This window comes from Amphibalanus amphitrite, unplaced genomic scaffold (assembly GCF_019059575.1).
Source record: "Amphibalanus amphitrite isolate SeventyFive unplaced genomic scaffold, NRLGWU_Aamphi_draft 000560F_arrow, whole genome shotgun sequence".
In the NCBI taxonomy this organism is placed as follows: Eukaryota; Metazoa; Arthropoda; class Thecostraca; order Balanomorpha; family Balanidae; genus Amphibalanus; species Amphibalanus amphitrite.
In genome coordinates this window covers 297,743-314,156 of record NW_024882054.1, presented here as the reverse complement: position 1 = coordinate 314,156, position 16,414 = coordinate 297,743, and the positions used below count along the sequence as shown (strand labels likewise).

General features: G+C 46.0%; 1 protein-coding gene across 1 annotated transcript in view; it reads right to left on the bottom strand.

Annotated features, from left to right (window-relative positions):
• Positions 1–16,414, bottom strand: part of LOC122393880 (dimethylglycine dehydrogenase, mitochondrial-like) — a gene marked incomplete at its 3' end in the record, with an annotated part of 355,513 nt that overhangs the window by 140,098 nt on the left and 199,001 nt on the right. The window contains exon 6 of the mRNA XM_043390320.1: positions 9,530–9,737. Within this exon, the coding sequence (XP_043246255.1) occupies positions 9,530–9,737 (208 nt within the window). The remainder of the gene's footprint in view (positions 1–9,529; positions 9,738–16,414) is intronic.

Genomic DNA, 16,414 nt, shown 5'->3' with positions numbered 1-16,414 from the left:
CTCAATTCTCAACTCAAGACGGGGACGAAGGTCCGACAACTAACATCAGTGACCTCAAAGTTTTTTTCTGTGGACATACCTAACATGCAAAAGGCACAGCACAACTCCCTGTCAAGTCTCAAGATGGCTCCCTACAAGCTACAAAGGAACACTATAGAACACCTATATACATACAGATTTTAAAAAAAAATGTTATAATTATTCGTGGTTTCGAAAATGACAGAACTGTCGTTTCTGTATGGCTAACAGCGCGGGAATTCTGATCTCGTGAAACTGATTAGTTTTCCTGCTTGGCAGTTGCCAACCGAGAATGAGTGACAAAATGAAATGGAACAAATAATATTAAGAAATTGACTGGTGTTTTAGCCCTCGCCCGTATTCGTGTTTTGCCAGCGTTTAACGTATAGGGGGGGGGGGATCCGTTGGAATTTCATCGTCGTTTGGCCCCTGGTGGAGCTAGAGCTTCGAGGAAAAAACAAGCGTGTTGCCCGAGACGCGAGGAAGCCGATGATAACCAATCATCGGCTTCCTCGCGTCCTAGGTCATTGGTTAACCTTCCAGGCCAGGTCAGTTACCCAGAAGTCGGGAAAATAAGGGATTATTTGAAGTTCGTAAAGCGACGTTATTATTTTTTGGCTGTTGCTGATCACGAATGTCATGTTTGTTTTGATCACATGTGTCTTCGTACATTTAGGCCAGGTCAGGTCAGGTCAGGTCAACCAGTAGGTGTCCTGCCGGCTATCCATAGGGAGTGTCAAGTGTCAACTACCACTGACGGTGTCGTGACATGTTACGAAGGCACTAAAACTACTTCGTAAATGATCAAATGCATGTTAAATTCGACATCGGCCCGAAAAACTACCCTAGAAACATGTAAAACTCCAAAAGTGAGCCGAGGTCACCAAAGGTCAATGACCTGACCTGACCTTCAGGTGACCTTGACAGTTGACACGCACAATACTGCATGGGACCAACATCATTTACATGTTTGGACGTTACAATCACAAAAAGACAAAAAAAAGGAAATGCGCGAATAATGTGAGCCGACTACGCCAAATCGCGATTCCGGCCAAGCATGGTCTCGAGAATCAGGTCACATGTCAAAAACCATTTGAGTCAGGGTCATGAAATCTTTAGAACATGTGTAAAATTGATAAACTCGAGAGGCACTGAAAGTTTCGTCGCGATCGGTCGCTTTTTGCGCGAGTTATGTGCGAAAAGCCGAGGTGGTCCGTTCGCCCGCCTATAAGTGCGAGGGTTAATTTTGGCTTTTGATGCCGAATTCTGTTTTATGTCGCTTATTTCACCTGATAGAATACAGTCCGAATTAGATTCGCTTCACTTCACTTCATAAATATTTTGTTGACTACCAGTCCACAAAAGCTCAGAAATATATGTATTCTTTCATTTCAATCCATTATTTCTGTCGAGAGGCATATCAACCTTGACCCGCAACTGACTATGTGTTTTAATTACAAGAAAATACACTTGTAATTCCAAAATATATTGCCAGTTTTGATACCGTTGGCTTGAGGACACGTGACTAGCCAAGTTCAGAATGTTCTAAGGAAAACTAAGTATCATAAAGCGAAAAAATGATGCTGCTAAAATCAAGCCATTTTGATAGCGCTTTTTTGGGCATGATTGCGTTTTCATGAATGTGAGGTCTGCTGCCAAACTACTTATCATTTTTCTAATGGTTTCTTTCAGGATGTGTTCTCTCATCCTTTTTTTAAACATTGGCATATTATCAACTCACCTCTGAGCTTCTTTAGCCGAGAAATTTTGAAAAATCCAAAATCATATCAACTCACCCCCTGGGGGGTGGTGAGTTGATATGAACTTTGGCGTTTTAAAAAAGGGGATTAATATATACATTTTTTATTCATTTTTGCTGATTGCCTCCCCAAGGCATGTGCCATGAAACTGGCACAAAAAGAATTCCGTAAATGAATGTGGCTTTTAAAGAAATCTAGAATAACCTCAAAATCCATATCAACTCACCCCGGTTTACGGTATGCAAAAAACGCTTTAAAATCTCTCCCCGGCTCCCGCAACGTCCCAACGCTCCTCCGTTATACGCTCGCCCGATGCGTCCGCCGAGCCGGCTTGCCTCCAATGACATCATCGGCCGGCCGGCGGCGTTCAAGGTCAAACGGCTGGTGTCCTTACCTGGAGTTCTATAGCCTTGCACTGATCATCTAAATATTTTGGTCACCGATGTCAATAATTGCTTTGTGCACTGCGCTTTTTAGTGTGACAAATCGTTCCAGCATTGCAAACAAACTGTTCCACCTCCTTTACAATCCAGCATTAGCATCAATGGTTTACCATGTTCTTCCGTCACGTACATTTAAAGCACCTCGTTTCTCACGGGAGACTTCCGAAACCATCTCACAATTTTCCGGACGCTTTGAACCGCTTCAGCTCGTGAACCTTGCAGCTGATTGTAATCCTCGTCTCCAACATCATCTTCCCCGATGTCACCTTCATCCGATTCATCCGCGTATATGACTCCGTGTCTGGTGACTCCGTATCTGGTGGGTCACGGCCGACACGAGGTTCACAGGGTGCTTTAGCTCCGCCGTCCCCCGTGTATAAAACATCAATGGGGTTGGGAACTCGATTTTTTAAGAATGCATGAAAATGATCAAACTATTTTCACAGAATTTATGGTGCATACCATTGCCTCATAAAATCAATATGCTGAGAGAAATGGGGGAAGAAAGATAGGAAACTTGTTTTGAAAAGTTCTTGAAAAAAGATGCTCTTGATGCTGTTACGTCACATGCCACCTTCTGCGGTTGACAAATAATGGCGCATCTGGCGCACCACAGATTACATGTTATATCAATGGGTGAAAGATGTTGTTTGTTTCACTCTGCCATTCGCGCTGTTTTTAACTTTAAATTATGCTAAAACATTTACGGATGAAATGTTCAGTGTCAAAAATTGATGTGTCTGCCGTGTACTATATTCCCACTTAACATTGAGCGCGTGATAAACATTTTATGTACCTCGAATTTTCAAATGATAAAGATGATGAATCGGAGGATGCTGAAAAGCAAAAGCTCATTCCAATATTTGGACTACTTTACGATTGAAATGTTTACATTCCTGTCATCTTATTGATCATTTATTTGTTCTTTTTTATGAAAATAACTTAAGGCGTTGAGAACCGAGGTAATTTCTATCTACCGTGCCTTAACTTACCAGCAACAGCAATCTATCTACGCCCTACGGTGGCAAGGGAGACTGAAAGAAGCGTAAGATGGATTCTAAACAATTCTTTTGTGATATACTGAAGGGCAAAGTGCAGAGAAGAGCGTACAAGTCCTGTTTTGCGCCAGGCTGTTGCAGTAGCACTTATGAAACTCCGAAAACGATCTTCGTTCATGTCCCGAACGACATTACCCTGAGGAGATGACCGTCTGCAATAGCAGGAAGAGCTGATGCAAGTACTTTGAAATCCACTATCAAGTCGGTGCTATTGTTGTAATGATCACTGTGAGGTGAGATATTTTGTGCAAGGGCTGAGTGTAATGCCCAGGAGATGACCTCCATTCGCCCCCTGACCGGTCAGGGTTGTAAAATTTGAGTGGATGGCGGTCCGTTTGGGGTTCAGATGTCAATTGTATTTTGTTACTGTCAAACAATGCATGTTATGCTGGCAGCGAATGTGTGTAACGTCGGTTTTCGAAACAGAAGTTAGAACTGTAACGGCAGAGTGCTTGCTGGTCTCATCGTAAGTATTGTAAGTGTTGTAAGCAAAAGCATTGTCAATATTGTAAGTATTGTGAGCAATGAGCATTGATGTATGGTAGATACCAGATATCACCTCACATGATCTCGGCTCAGATAACCCTCCCCGGTGTCCCTGTCAGTAAATGGCACCTGAATCATTACAGATAAGATAATTTGTCATAATTCTAAAGAATTGGGTGGTTTTGACTCGTTTACTCGAGGTGCAGGTCGCATTTCAATACTTTTCCATAGGCTTGCAATGTAAAGGTCACGACTCTGACCTAACCTCAGGTCACAGATCAAAAATTCTGAGATATACAAACGACACATACTGCAGGCACTGTTTTGAAGACTTGATGAGAGGAAATAACTTCGTGAAAAACTCAAGCTCTGACGTGTTTGCAAACTTTTCTGAGGTGGGGTCAACAAACCCGCTCTGGTTACCTGACCTGACCTGACCCGGCATTTTTTTTTTTTTTGCTGAGATGTGCGCAATGAACATTTAGGAAAAGTCACCAAATATGAGCTGAATGTCTCGCGGCGTTTGGCAATTGTACAAGAAAATCCTGAAAGGCCTCCCCGTCCGAAATAGGGTTAATGTGTATATGAAGAGTTGCAGATGCCAAACATACCCAGATCTAAGACTGCAGTTCCCAGCGCCGCTGCAACGTTTTTAAAACAAACATACATAGGACATACAAACATGTTTATTTGCATCTGTTTTGGATAACAGCAACTCATGGCGCCATCACCCGCGATAACTGTTAGGATTTGAGATATATTTTTATTTAGGCCATTAGTTTGGCTGTAATGTTTATTAATATTAGTTGGGCGGAGTTTGGTAGTTTTTTATTTAACTTGTGGTATGTTGTGCTGATTGCGGGTTGTTCAAACCTTTCAAATGTAAGGACCTTATTGAAATCAACCCTACCCCTACACTACCCTACATACGACTGGACGCTTTCCAAGCCCACAAGCATCACGACGCCGAGATGGAATGTAGCCGGGAAATCACCCTCGCCATCTGCTCTAGTCTGCTCTAGAGCTAATCGTGTGGGGCGGCGTGTGGGGCGCCGCTTAGCCTATGGGGGTGCACTTCTAGTGGATGGGGGACGGGGGTGCACCTGCACCCCTTGCATATGGAAAGTTACTTCCCTGATTACAGCTCCCCGTATTGCACCTAATCAGGGAACGGCCAGCAAACGAAGGAACTATTTCTGGATGACAGGCGAATAACCGCTCACGCAAGGAGCGGAGCTCCGCCCCGTCCAAAGTGGCCAACAAAGCAGAGACAGAGGCAGCATCACATCTTCCATCAAAGAACTGGTTTCTGGCTTGGAAGATGAGCTCCATCTTTGCATCCGAGTCGGTGCTGTCAGGAATCAGCTGGTCTAATGGAGTGAGAGTAGTGAGACGACTAGCCATTGTATCAGAGCTGCCTGGTCTTCGTAGCATTTGCACCGATTCTTCTCGATCGGACTCTGAATTCTGTCCCTCCTGCGTATTACTTGAGGCATTGCTATGTAGCTAAGTCTTTGACAGAGTTTCATTATCCATGCTTTGCAAACAGTGCCATAACAACTCAGTTAATTAATCACCAAGCTTCTTTGCAAGTTCCAATACAGTTGAATCGCACGCGATTTGAGTGCAAAAATCAAGAAAAGTGCCAACTTGTTCCCGTAAAATATTTTGAATATTGACCTAAAAAAATGAGTAATTACCAGATAAAATAACAGCGAAATCAGTTTTCGCTTGCCAATAAAACTCACAGATATTGAAGCTCCATTATTAAAGGAACATTTTAGTATATGCCATTCTTGATAAAACTTCTTAGCCACGCAATACCAGCGCAAAATAAAGAGACACTGAAAACACGACCAATCACTCCGATTTACCATAGGAAAATACATAGAAAATGTATGTCTCAACTGCGCCAAATATACAGACAGTTATATACCTACATGTGACGTCATGATTAGCCCGACCAATCAGAAGCAAGTTGTTTTCAGCCACAAATAATTAATTTCTGAACTAACTAGGCATTTTTTTAACAAAGTGATTTTAAATTAAATCATTAAAAATTCTGAGCTTTTTTATTTTACCAAAACATACAAAGCATGCAGATAGGTCCCAACCCTATTACCGCAAGGTGCACGCCGTGTGCAAAGCACAGCTGGTGCTCGCACGGCAAACTTCTTCCGAACTTCACCATGACCGACGCACCGTCGGTGGTGACGCATGTCACGTGCCGGCTGAGGTCGAGGTCAAACTCTGCTAGTTTGACCCTCAGCAGGTCCGCGCACTTCTCCGCTGGCATAGAGCCATGACACCGAACCACACCGAGGCCCCACACTTTTGCACCAGAGTGCACATTCACGCTCATATATCTTCGATTTCTGAGAGACGTATATTCGTCGATTGTGAGAGAGAACCGCGTGCCTTGCGTTATTTCATCTGTCAGCTTCTGTTTCACCTGACATTTGAGCCTGGCACAGTGCCTCATAACACGATTTCGGTTGGCAGCTGTTAACCCTTTGGCAGCCATAAGGTTGCGCAAGTCCGGTGAGGTGCAAAAAACACTGAACGGAATTCCGTCCCTACCGCACAATCTTGCCAGCATGGAGTCCAGATCATCCTCGGTGTTGGCTGAAAAGTATCTGTCCAGGGGTCTGGGCCTCTTTGCAGCAGGCCGTGATTTGTCCGAGTCATCTTGAGACGCTCCATCCTTCGATGGACCGGCGTACCTATCTGGATGCTGACTCTTTATGTGAGTGTGAAGGCCTTTTGTGGATCCACCTGAAATCTTCAGCACCTTTCCACAGTAACGGCACTTAGCACTTTAGCCGGCTGTATCACGCAGAAAATGTTCCCAGATCGCACTCCCCTTGAACACCATGAAGTCCGTCATCCCGCCGTTCCAACGATTGCTCGGGCACTGAGCTTCTCTGCCGAGCCTCACGCTCATATCGCCCGAAGCATTGTCCCGTCACACTAGGGTCATGTATAGGTGATTTGCTCATGCTCAGAGCCAGACCCCTCCCCCGGCCCCCTTCCACCCCCTACTCGCGTTAGTTGGCATCGGGTACGGGTGTCGTGTTCAACGTCCCGTTTTGGAATCCGAGACTGGGGCCTCTGAGATAGAATCGTGTGACATGGCTGGCACTGCTGTTTTACTGCGGCGATCAATGCCGTGGACTGTAGAGCTTCTGTTACCCCAAAAACAAACCATTGAACGATTAATTGGATGAAAACGTTTCACTTGTAAAAAAATAGCAGAATTTAGCTGCACAATGTGCTATTTTTTTGCCATTCGGGATATCGGGATCCCGGTCATCTTGATCCCGGGAATCGGGACTGACACAGTCCCGGGATCCCGGGATCCCGATCCCGGGATCGACATCCCTATTCCAAATGCACTTATAGGTCGCGGTATACCTTTTTTCGACATGGTACACCCTCAAAGCTCGTAACGATTCTTCGCTTAGGTGTCGCTCCCTACCCCCCCCCCCCGCTTCACCGGTCATGGCTGGATTTCTGCACCCACAATGTTCCAGCCGTTCCTACGCCCATGGGTATTTTCATTTTTCTCCATTGACTTATAATGGAAAGGTCACGCTACTTGCCTGACCTTAGGTCACGGATATAAGAAATCCGAGATGTACAAATAATAGGTGCCCATAACACCATGTAACCCACAGAGTTTGAAACCTCTCTGACAACCACTGCAGGCTGGGCATATTGCAAACTTTTTAGGCTTGGTCAGTTAACTTGACCTGGTGACCTGGCCTGACATAACTAGGGGTAAAAAATCACACATTTTCCCAAATTGATGTGCAGCAAGCTACTTCAAGCGGTGCGGGCGCCGCGGTTTTTATTCGCACGCAAAAAACGCGACAGGGTGGTAACTGGTAACATACGCCCCCCCCCCCCACACACACACACACTGGGGCGAAGGTTAATCACATGATTCGGGTATCTATCCGTGCTACTATAACATTTTCCCTGAATGCTCCTTTTCTTTCACTTCTGCTTTTTTGGCGCTTGATATTTTCTCTGCTCTCCTGGAGAGGTTTCTGATGACTCCGACCTTCACCGCTGACGCGTGATTTGAGTTGTTTCTTATGTAAGTGTCACTTGCCGTTGGTTTCCTGTAAACAGCGGTTCGAAGACCCTGTGCACTGTCCCTGCTGACGCTGTGCACTGTCCCTGCTGACCCTGTGCACTGTCCCTGCTGACGCTGTGCACTGTCCCTGCTGACGCTGTGCACTGTCCCTGCTGACGCATACATCGAGAAAAGACGGTTGGCCGTCTATTTCCTTCTAGAAAAAAATTCGTCAATACCTGAGGTCAAAGGTCATTTGGGTCAGGGTCATGAAACTTCAGGGTAGGTATGAAGTTTATTAACGCGAGGGTACTGGAAATTTTGTCGCGATCGGCCGCTTTTTACGCGAGCTATTCGCGAAAAAACGAGGGAGGGGAGGGGGTCCATTGGACCCTTTCCTATACAGGCGAGGGTTAACCCGCACACCGACAGGGTCCGCGTCAACATAGTTCCGACGGAGGGGATAATCGCCTTCCCCCCCCCCCCGAGATCTCGAGATCTCGAGAACGAAGCAAGATAGCGACAAGTGGTAAACGGCATGGGGTACCCACGGACAAGCTCTACAATTTTTATTGAGGTAATAATTAAGGTAAGGTCAACGATGACGTCACAGGGGTTAAAAGCCAAAATAGCGGCGCTAGGTACGAATATTTTTTCTCGAATAGCTTTCTAAGTAGCCAAGCCAGAAACAAACTAATAGCACCATCGTAATCCTCTCGTCAACCCGCATCGATACATATACATGTTGACCTCGAGAGGTCAGGGTCAAAGATTGACCTTAGGTTACGTAACCTCAAGATCATTATGTATATCATTCGATGCGCCTTGACGAGATGAATACAATAAGACCATCCGCGCGGCTAAAGAGTTATTGGCAAAAAACCTTAGGTGACCTTTTATGACGTCACAATGACCTTACAGTTGCCCAAGAGAAAAAAGGCCTCAAGGTAGTCAAGGTTGATCTTACATGAAGTCATTTATGGTATATTAGGCCATTTCCAAGCGTTTTAGTGAAAATATTAGACAGTTGGTGTCCCCCCCCCCCATTGACTTATAGCTATGTAATGGGGAGGTCAATATTTTTTCTGACCTTATTTAATCGATATAAAAATTCCGAGATACATAAATTGTAGCTAACAATGACCTCATTACCTACATCCTTTCAAAAGACTCCGTCATCTAACTACTGTAGCTCTGACACGGTGACAAAGCTGCAAAAAAAGTGATTTGAGGTCAAGTCATTCGAAGTGACCTGGTGACTTGACCTTGAAAGGTAGGGGGTTCAAACTTGCACACAATGTGGAAAATTGATGGAGAAATAGTCATGCCAAATTGCGCGGCGCATAACCGCTAGTTACAAAAAAAGACCTCAGGGGGAGGCGGATATCCGGCCCAGCAGCGCCCCGGTGCGCGGTCGGTGCGCGGACTTATAGGAACGGTGGTAGGTAAGCTAGCTACGCAGTTACAGCTAGTCAGGGGAGCGGTCACACGCCAGGGAGCAGTCTCTTGCCGCGGTGTCGACTGAGTGCCAGCGATACGCACCACTTGTCGAGACACTAATTTCCGCCTGGCAAAAAGATGAACAAATCGATTAAGGGCAAGACCCTTTAAAGAAAAGGAAAAGAGTAAAAGACAAAGAATTGCTGCCGGAGGGTGGCCGGTGAGGGTGCAGGGGACGCTCACCTGCCGCGTTGACCAGCCGGCGGGCGGTCAGCTGCGCGCCGTGGCCCAATGTGACCGTCCACCGGCCGTCCTCTCGCAGCCGCAGGCCCGTCACCTCGGTGTGCGGACGCAGCACGGCGCCGTAGTGCCGCGCGCCCGCCGCCAGCGCCTGCGTTACCGAGTACGGGTCGATGTGACCGTCGTAGGGGTTGTACAGACCGCCCCTGACCTGCCGGCACGAGAGCGCATCAGCAGTCCAATTTTCATGAATGCATGAGTGAACCGACTGATATTTGAGAACGGGTACACGGACGCAGCAATCCAATTTGCCGGTTTTTTTTCGACTGGCGCCCTTTGGCCACCGAGTCCGACATGGTGACCACCCGTTCGGCAGTTCTGAGTTTGCCGATGGGTTTCTGCCGCGGATGGCTCTGCTTTTTAAGTCCTCTCAAGTGTTATTACGCTTCAACCAGACGTATAACTGAGTAATGCTGGTGCCGAGACCTTTCCGAACCCCTTCCGCTCCAGTCCAGGCAAAATCATCACATGAACGCTTTCCCTTGCAACTCCAAACTCTGTGCACTTTGTTCATTCTGGTCTTATGAAGCGCATGGCATCCGCACCATTCGAAGTCGAGACATGCAGTCCCGCTGGGGGTCCTGGATTGGATTTCCACGCCCTGCTGGGGGGGGGGGGGGTGAACACCCCACTTCTAACTCGGCTCGTGGGCCACGTAGCGATATGGGGAGGGCGGCGTTCGAAAGAGCGTCAAAAAATAAGGAAGAAATTACTTCGGTTACTTTTTGATCAGGTCAAATGTCAAGTCACCAGAGGTCACTGAAGGCCAAAAATCGCCGATTTTCCGGTCAAATTTCGACATCTTTTAACAACTCGGCGCACAGCTCGGAAACTAATAGAGCTACAGCGCGCTGTAGCTCTATTAGTGCCGCGTTAAAGCGCATTTGATAAGCCCTTTTAACCCTCGCCCTGGCAGGGGGGGTCGATGCGACCCCCCCTTAAGGTTTTTCGAAGATAACGTAAAAACGGCGGCGCGCAGCGCCGCCAAATTTGGCACAGCCTATGGGGCAACCTTTTTACATATGACCTGAAAATTTCAGGTCCGGGTGACCTTGGGTCAGGTCACCAGGTCAGAAAAACCGGTACAAGGTCATGGTCAAATTTCAATTTTCTTTTTGCACCTGTCCAGCTCACAGTTTTTGCCCGATTTCCTTCAAACTTTCAGGATGTGCTAAGTTCACCGAGTTGTATAACATATAGTTCGGGTTTTTTTAGGTCACTGACCTGAGGTCAGTTAGAGGTCATTACGTCGTAATGTTAAGCCTATGGGAAAATACTAAATTCGGAAAATACTGGAGATATCCGCTTCGTTCTATCACTTTTGTGCTTTGAAACCACAGTACATAACAGCAGGTCACTTGGTGCTTCTTTGTTTGGTGTACTTATCCATGGGTCAGGTCAAATGAGGTCAACTGAGGTCAAATCACGTTTTTGCCAATAACTTGGCACATAATGACGCTAGAGCTACAAAAATGGTGTCATTGTGTTCCTTGTGATCAGCCGAATCGAATGATATGCAACATGATGCAATTTGGTTAACTTAAACTTAATTGATTAATTAAAGTTTACTTAAAAATTAAGAAAAACTTTAAGTACACTTAAGCAAGCTAAAAAGTATATCATTCGACGCGCCTTGGCGTGCTGAGTTCACTGGTGCTTTTCTTTTTGCTCTATCTTAAATAGATCAACAGTTATAAGCGAAAAACATTTGACCTGTTTTTAGCGAAATTTTGACATTTGTACCCCCCAAAACCCCCCTAAATATTGACCTAGAGCAACCAAATTTGCACAGGGGCGAGAACTCCAAAGGGCCCACCTACCTACCAAATTTGGTGTTTCTAGGTGCCATATGAGCCAATCGCGAGGGGGGGGGGTCGCATCGACCCCCCCCCCCCCTTGCCAGGCCGTGTTATGAAAAATGCCCTGCCAGGGCGAGGGTTAACGTTCCTTCTGAATAATACTTTCATACAGTAGAATCTGCTTAATCAATCCACCTTGGTGATAAGGTGTTTTGGATTTATTAAGTGGTGGCTTTATTAACCCGCGCCCCGCTGGGGGTCCTGGATTTCCACGCCCTGCTGGGGGGGGGTGTTTGAACACCCCCCTTGTAACTCGGCTCCTGGGCCACGTAGCGATACGCGGAAGGCGGCGTTCGAAAGAGCGTAAAAAATAATGACGAAATCACTTCGGTCATTTTTTGGTCAGGTCAAAGGTCAGGTCACCAGAGGTCATTGAAGGCAAAATTTCGCCGATTTCCAGGTCGAATGTCGAAAATTTCCAAGAAGCCAACGCATAACTCGGGAACCAATAGAGCTACAGCGCCGCGGAAAAGCGCATTCGATAGCCCTATTAACGCCCTTTCTGAGTAATTCTCTCAGATTTGACCTAACTTCAACGGTTTTGCCTGCAGGGGGCAAAAACTGCAAAAATAGCCGATTTCTTCGGAAACAGTTTTTCTGCAATAACTTTTGACCCAAGCCTTGTACGAGCTTACTTTAACCGGCATCGTGTTCCTCTTGTCAAGACGCATCGAATGAACTATAACATGACCTTGAAAGGTCAACTTGAAAATTTGACCTCAGGTCAAGGTCATGACCTGACCGGAAAGGGTCATATTGCATATCAGTCGATCCGTATCGTCGAGCTGAACACATCTAAGGCGTTTTCATCGCTCTAGTATGCCTCTATCAAAAGTTATTTGCGAAAAACTGTTAGATACCATTCGTGACCTAAGATGACCTCAGGGCATATACAAGGGTCACGGACACCATTTTCATGTTCAGTGTGTCTAAACCACTTGTAATTCGGTGTTTGGGAGTGTTTATAATGTCTTTCATCCAAAAGAGGCGCATTTCAATTTTCTCCCATTGACTTATAATGGGGAGGTCGCAAAATTGACCTGACCTTAGGTCATCGATATCAAAATTCTGAGATATACATTTTGTACATGCTATTGCTCTTAGCAATCGCTGAAAGTTTCAAAGCGATCGGTCACTCGGTGTAGCTATGAAAGACATTGAAACTTTTTATGAGGTGAGGTCACTTCAAGTGACCTGGTGACCTGACCTTGAATGACCTTGGTCTGAAATTTTCACACCGCGAAAAACCACAAGGGGGGGTGTTCAAACACCCCCCAGCAGGGCGCGGGTTAACCGCATTATTGGGATCGGACCGAGCCAACGTGCGCCCCGCCGCAAGACCTCCTCTAAGAAATTTTCACTGGGGGGGGGGGGGCCAGAGGCTCAGAAGCCAAACCTAGGGTACCCCAAAATCCGGTTTTCTCGTCGGATTTAGGCCACTTATTTTTCGTCACAGCCCTGATGCCATGATTTATATTTCTATTTTGGAAAAAAATAAAGAAATAGGCCACCTGACCCTATACTGGTGGATCCAGACCGGCACGGGCAGGGTGACATTTGGGGTAAATATCTCCCGCAGCGTACTCCGAAATCGACGAAAGTTTCCGGCTTTCCGAAAATGAAACAAAGTGCCTTTATCAAAAAAGTATTCAACGGCACAGCAGTGCGTAAGGAATCTAACCGACCGCAGAAAGTGTGAGGGCTTAGGTACCGATTTCCCAAACGCTGCAAACCAACAGCTACCTGCCTGAAAACAGCTCACCATCCTAAAAAGCTACTTAACCTCACTCTCATTCTATCTAAACGTAAATTCCGGATTCGAAATAAAACAAACTTTTTGAGAAGCTTTCGGCATTGCGCCATCATCAGCTCTGGAGTTTTATTCGCAAACATTTGAGAAAATATGCATTCGGGCTGATAGTTTTGTCTGCAGTTATTTCATCCAGTACTTCCTTCATATTACATAACAGTTGGCGGCGCAAGAACATTTCGTTACACACATGCATGTAGATCGACATCGTATCAAATAAACATCGTATAAGTTAACATCAAATAAACCTCGTATCGTATCGTGCATCATTCTTTTGAACAGATTCTTTTGAACACATAGGAGGCCCAGATATTGTGAAGTAAAACACCTTAAATACATTCATCACACAAACATACAGCGAAAAAAAAAAAACACAAACACATACAACATACAAATAGGACATACACCTTGCAAACAGTTGATCGATGTCGATCAGTCTGTCAGGCTCAGGTACCACGCCGTATCAAAGACCACGATGAGGTTTGTGTGTTAAGGGTAGGTTTCAGATCACGAATGTATATTGATTCCCAAATCTTTCTGTCTGGACCGTCTTTGGAGACATGCAAAATTTGGATCGAGATGTTGTCGCTGCCCAGCTGAATATCTGGATGTTTGGTTTGATGGAAGCCAAAGGGAGTGTCTTCTTTTCTGTTTCTAGCATCTCTGATGTGCTCGTTGTACCTGAGCCTGACAGACCGGCGAGTTTCTCCGATATAAAATGATGCGTTTTCGTCGCACAGCTTACAGTCCATTCGATAGATGACATTTTTTTGGTGACATTTGCCTTTAAGGCCTGCCTCACACCCATTGCACCGCCTACCTGCCCCCGGACACGGTGGAGGAAGGTAGGCTGACCTAACCAGTTTTTTCTTCAAGCTGGGACCTCCCTTCCACGCTACCCTTATGTTCAGATGACTACTCCTGATGATGCCTTCTGTCTTACGGCAGAGTTCATCATCCACGAAAGGGAGGGTCATGAAGGTTTGAGAGGGTTGTTGCTGAGTGGCATGAGTCAGAGAGGCTGATGCTCTTCGGACTGCTTCGTTTTTCAACCGATTGACTAAGTGAGGAGTCGGTCGGGCGTTGCGCCAACTAGCCCAAAACAAAGACATCGTTGTGAAACCTTCAGACAAATGTAAGGGACTAGTGGCAATGAATGCATCGGACTATGTGGAAAAGATGAATTCTATCACTTCCAACTATGAGGAGGTGAACCGTAACCCGATCCCAAGGTTAGAGGCCAACACCAAACGTGTAATTCACCAGACTATGGATGACAAAGTTGATGAAGGTGTAGTAAAGGCTATTACACCGCACTGCTCGAGAACCGCCGAGCTGTATGGGCTTCCCAAGGACCACAAACACGGCATTCCCCTCAGACCGATAGTATCCGCCTGTGATGACCCTCTAGATAAACTGACTTGGTTTTTGGAGAAGGTAGTTTCACAGCTCATTCCCTATGTGCCAGCCCACTTAAAAAACACGTCTCAGTTTCTGGATCGTGTATCGGAACAATTTCCTGGGGGGTTTGAACCAGGTACGATACTGTTCAGCATCGACGTCGTCAACCTCTACGGCAACATACCAATTAGGGAAGCCATCGACGCCACCATGGCCCTCCTCGAGCACCATAAGGAACGGGTGGAAACTTTCGGTTTGGAAGTAGCTGACGTTAAAAAACTTTTAGAACACTGCATGACAAACAACTTCATTCGGTTTGGATCAAAATATTTCAAACAGACGGACGGCATCGCCATGGGCAGCAGGGTGGCACCACCACTAGCAATTTTGTTCATGCATGCCTTAGAATCAATGTTCCTTGCCGCCCAGCGCCTCCAGCCCGTCCTGTACCTGCGGTACATAGACGACGTCTTTGGGGTCTGGACACATGGGAAAGAAGCCCTCGAAGAGTACTTCAACTTTCTGAACACCATTCACCCAACAATCAAGTTCACGATTGAGCATACCGCCGATACCGGTTCATTGGCTTTCCTTGACACCAAAATATCAATTTTGGAGTCTGGGTCTTACACAAGTGAACTTTTCGTAAAACCCATGTCATCACCAGTGATCGTTCACTTCCTCTCAGCGCTACCCCTTTCCACAAAGAAAAACACAGTACGGTCACAATTCTTACGGGCCATCAGGGTCTCCTCACCGGGACTCCCTCGGGCGCGCAGTTTGAAAACAATCCAGGACCTATTCGTAAAAAATGGCTACCCTCCTCACTTAGTCAATCGGTTGAAAAACGAAGCAGTCCGAAGAGCATCAGCCTCTCTGACTCATGCCACTCAGCAACAACCCTCTCAAACCTTCATGACCCTCCCTTTCGTGGATGATGAACTCTGCCGTAAGACAGAAGGCATCATCAGGAGTAGTCATCTGAACATAAGGGTAGCGTGGAAGGGAGGTCCCAGCTTGAAGAAAAAACTGGTTAGGTCAGCCTACCTTCCTCCACCGTGTCCGGGGGCAGGTAGGCGGTGCAATGGGTGTGAGGCAGGCCTTAAAGGCAAATGTCACCAAAAAAATGTCATCTATCGAATGGACTGTAAGCTGTGCGACGAAAACGCATCATTTTATATCGGAGAAACTCGCCGGTCTGTCAGGCTCAGGTACAACGAGCACATCAGAGATGCTAGAAACAGAAAAGAAGACACTCCCTTTGGCTTCCATCAAACCAAACATCCAGATATTCAGCTGGGCAGCGACAACATCTCGATCCAAATTTTGCATGTCTCCAAAGACGGTCCAGACAGAAAGATTTGGGAATCAATATACATTCGTGATCTGAAACCTACCCTTAACACACAAACCTCATCGTGGTCTTTGATACGGCGTGGTACCTGAGCCTGACAGACTGATCGACATCGATCAACTGTTTGCAAGGTGTATGTCCTATTTGTATGTTGTATGTGTTTGTGTTTTTTTTTTTCGCTGTATGTTTGTGTGATGAATGTATTTAAGGTGTTTTACTTCACAATATCTGGGCCTCCTATGTGTTCAAAAGAATCTGTTCAAAAGAATGATGCACGATACGATACGAGGTTTATTTGATGTTAACTTATACGATGTTTATTTGATACGATGTCGATCTACATGCATGTGTGTAACGAAATGTTCTTGCGCCGCCAACTGTTATGTAATATGAAGGAAGTACTG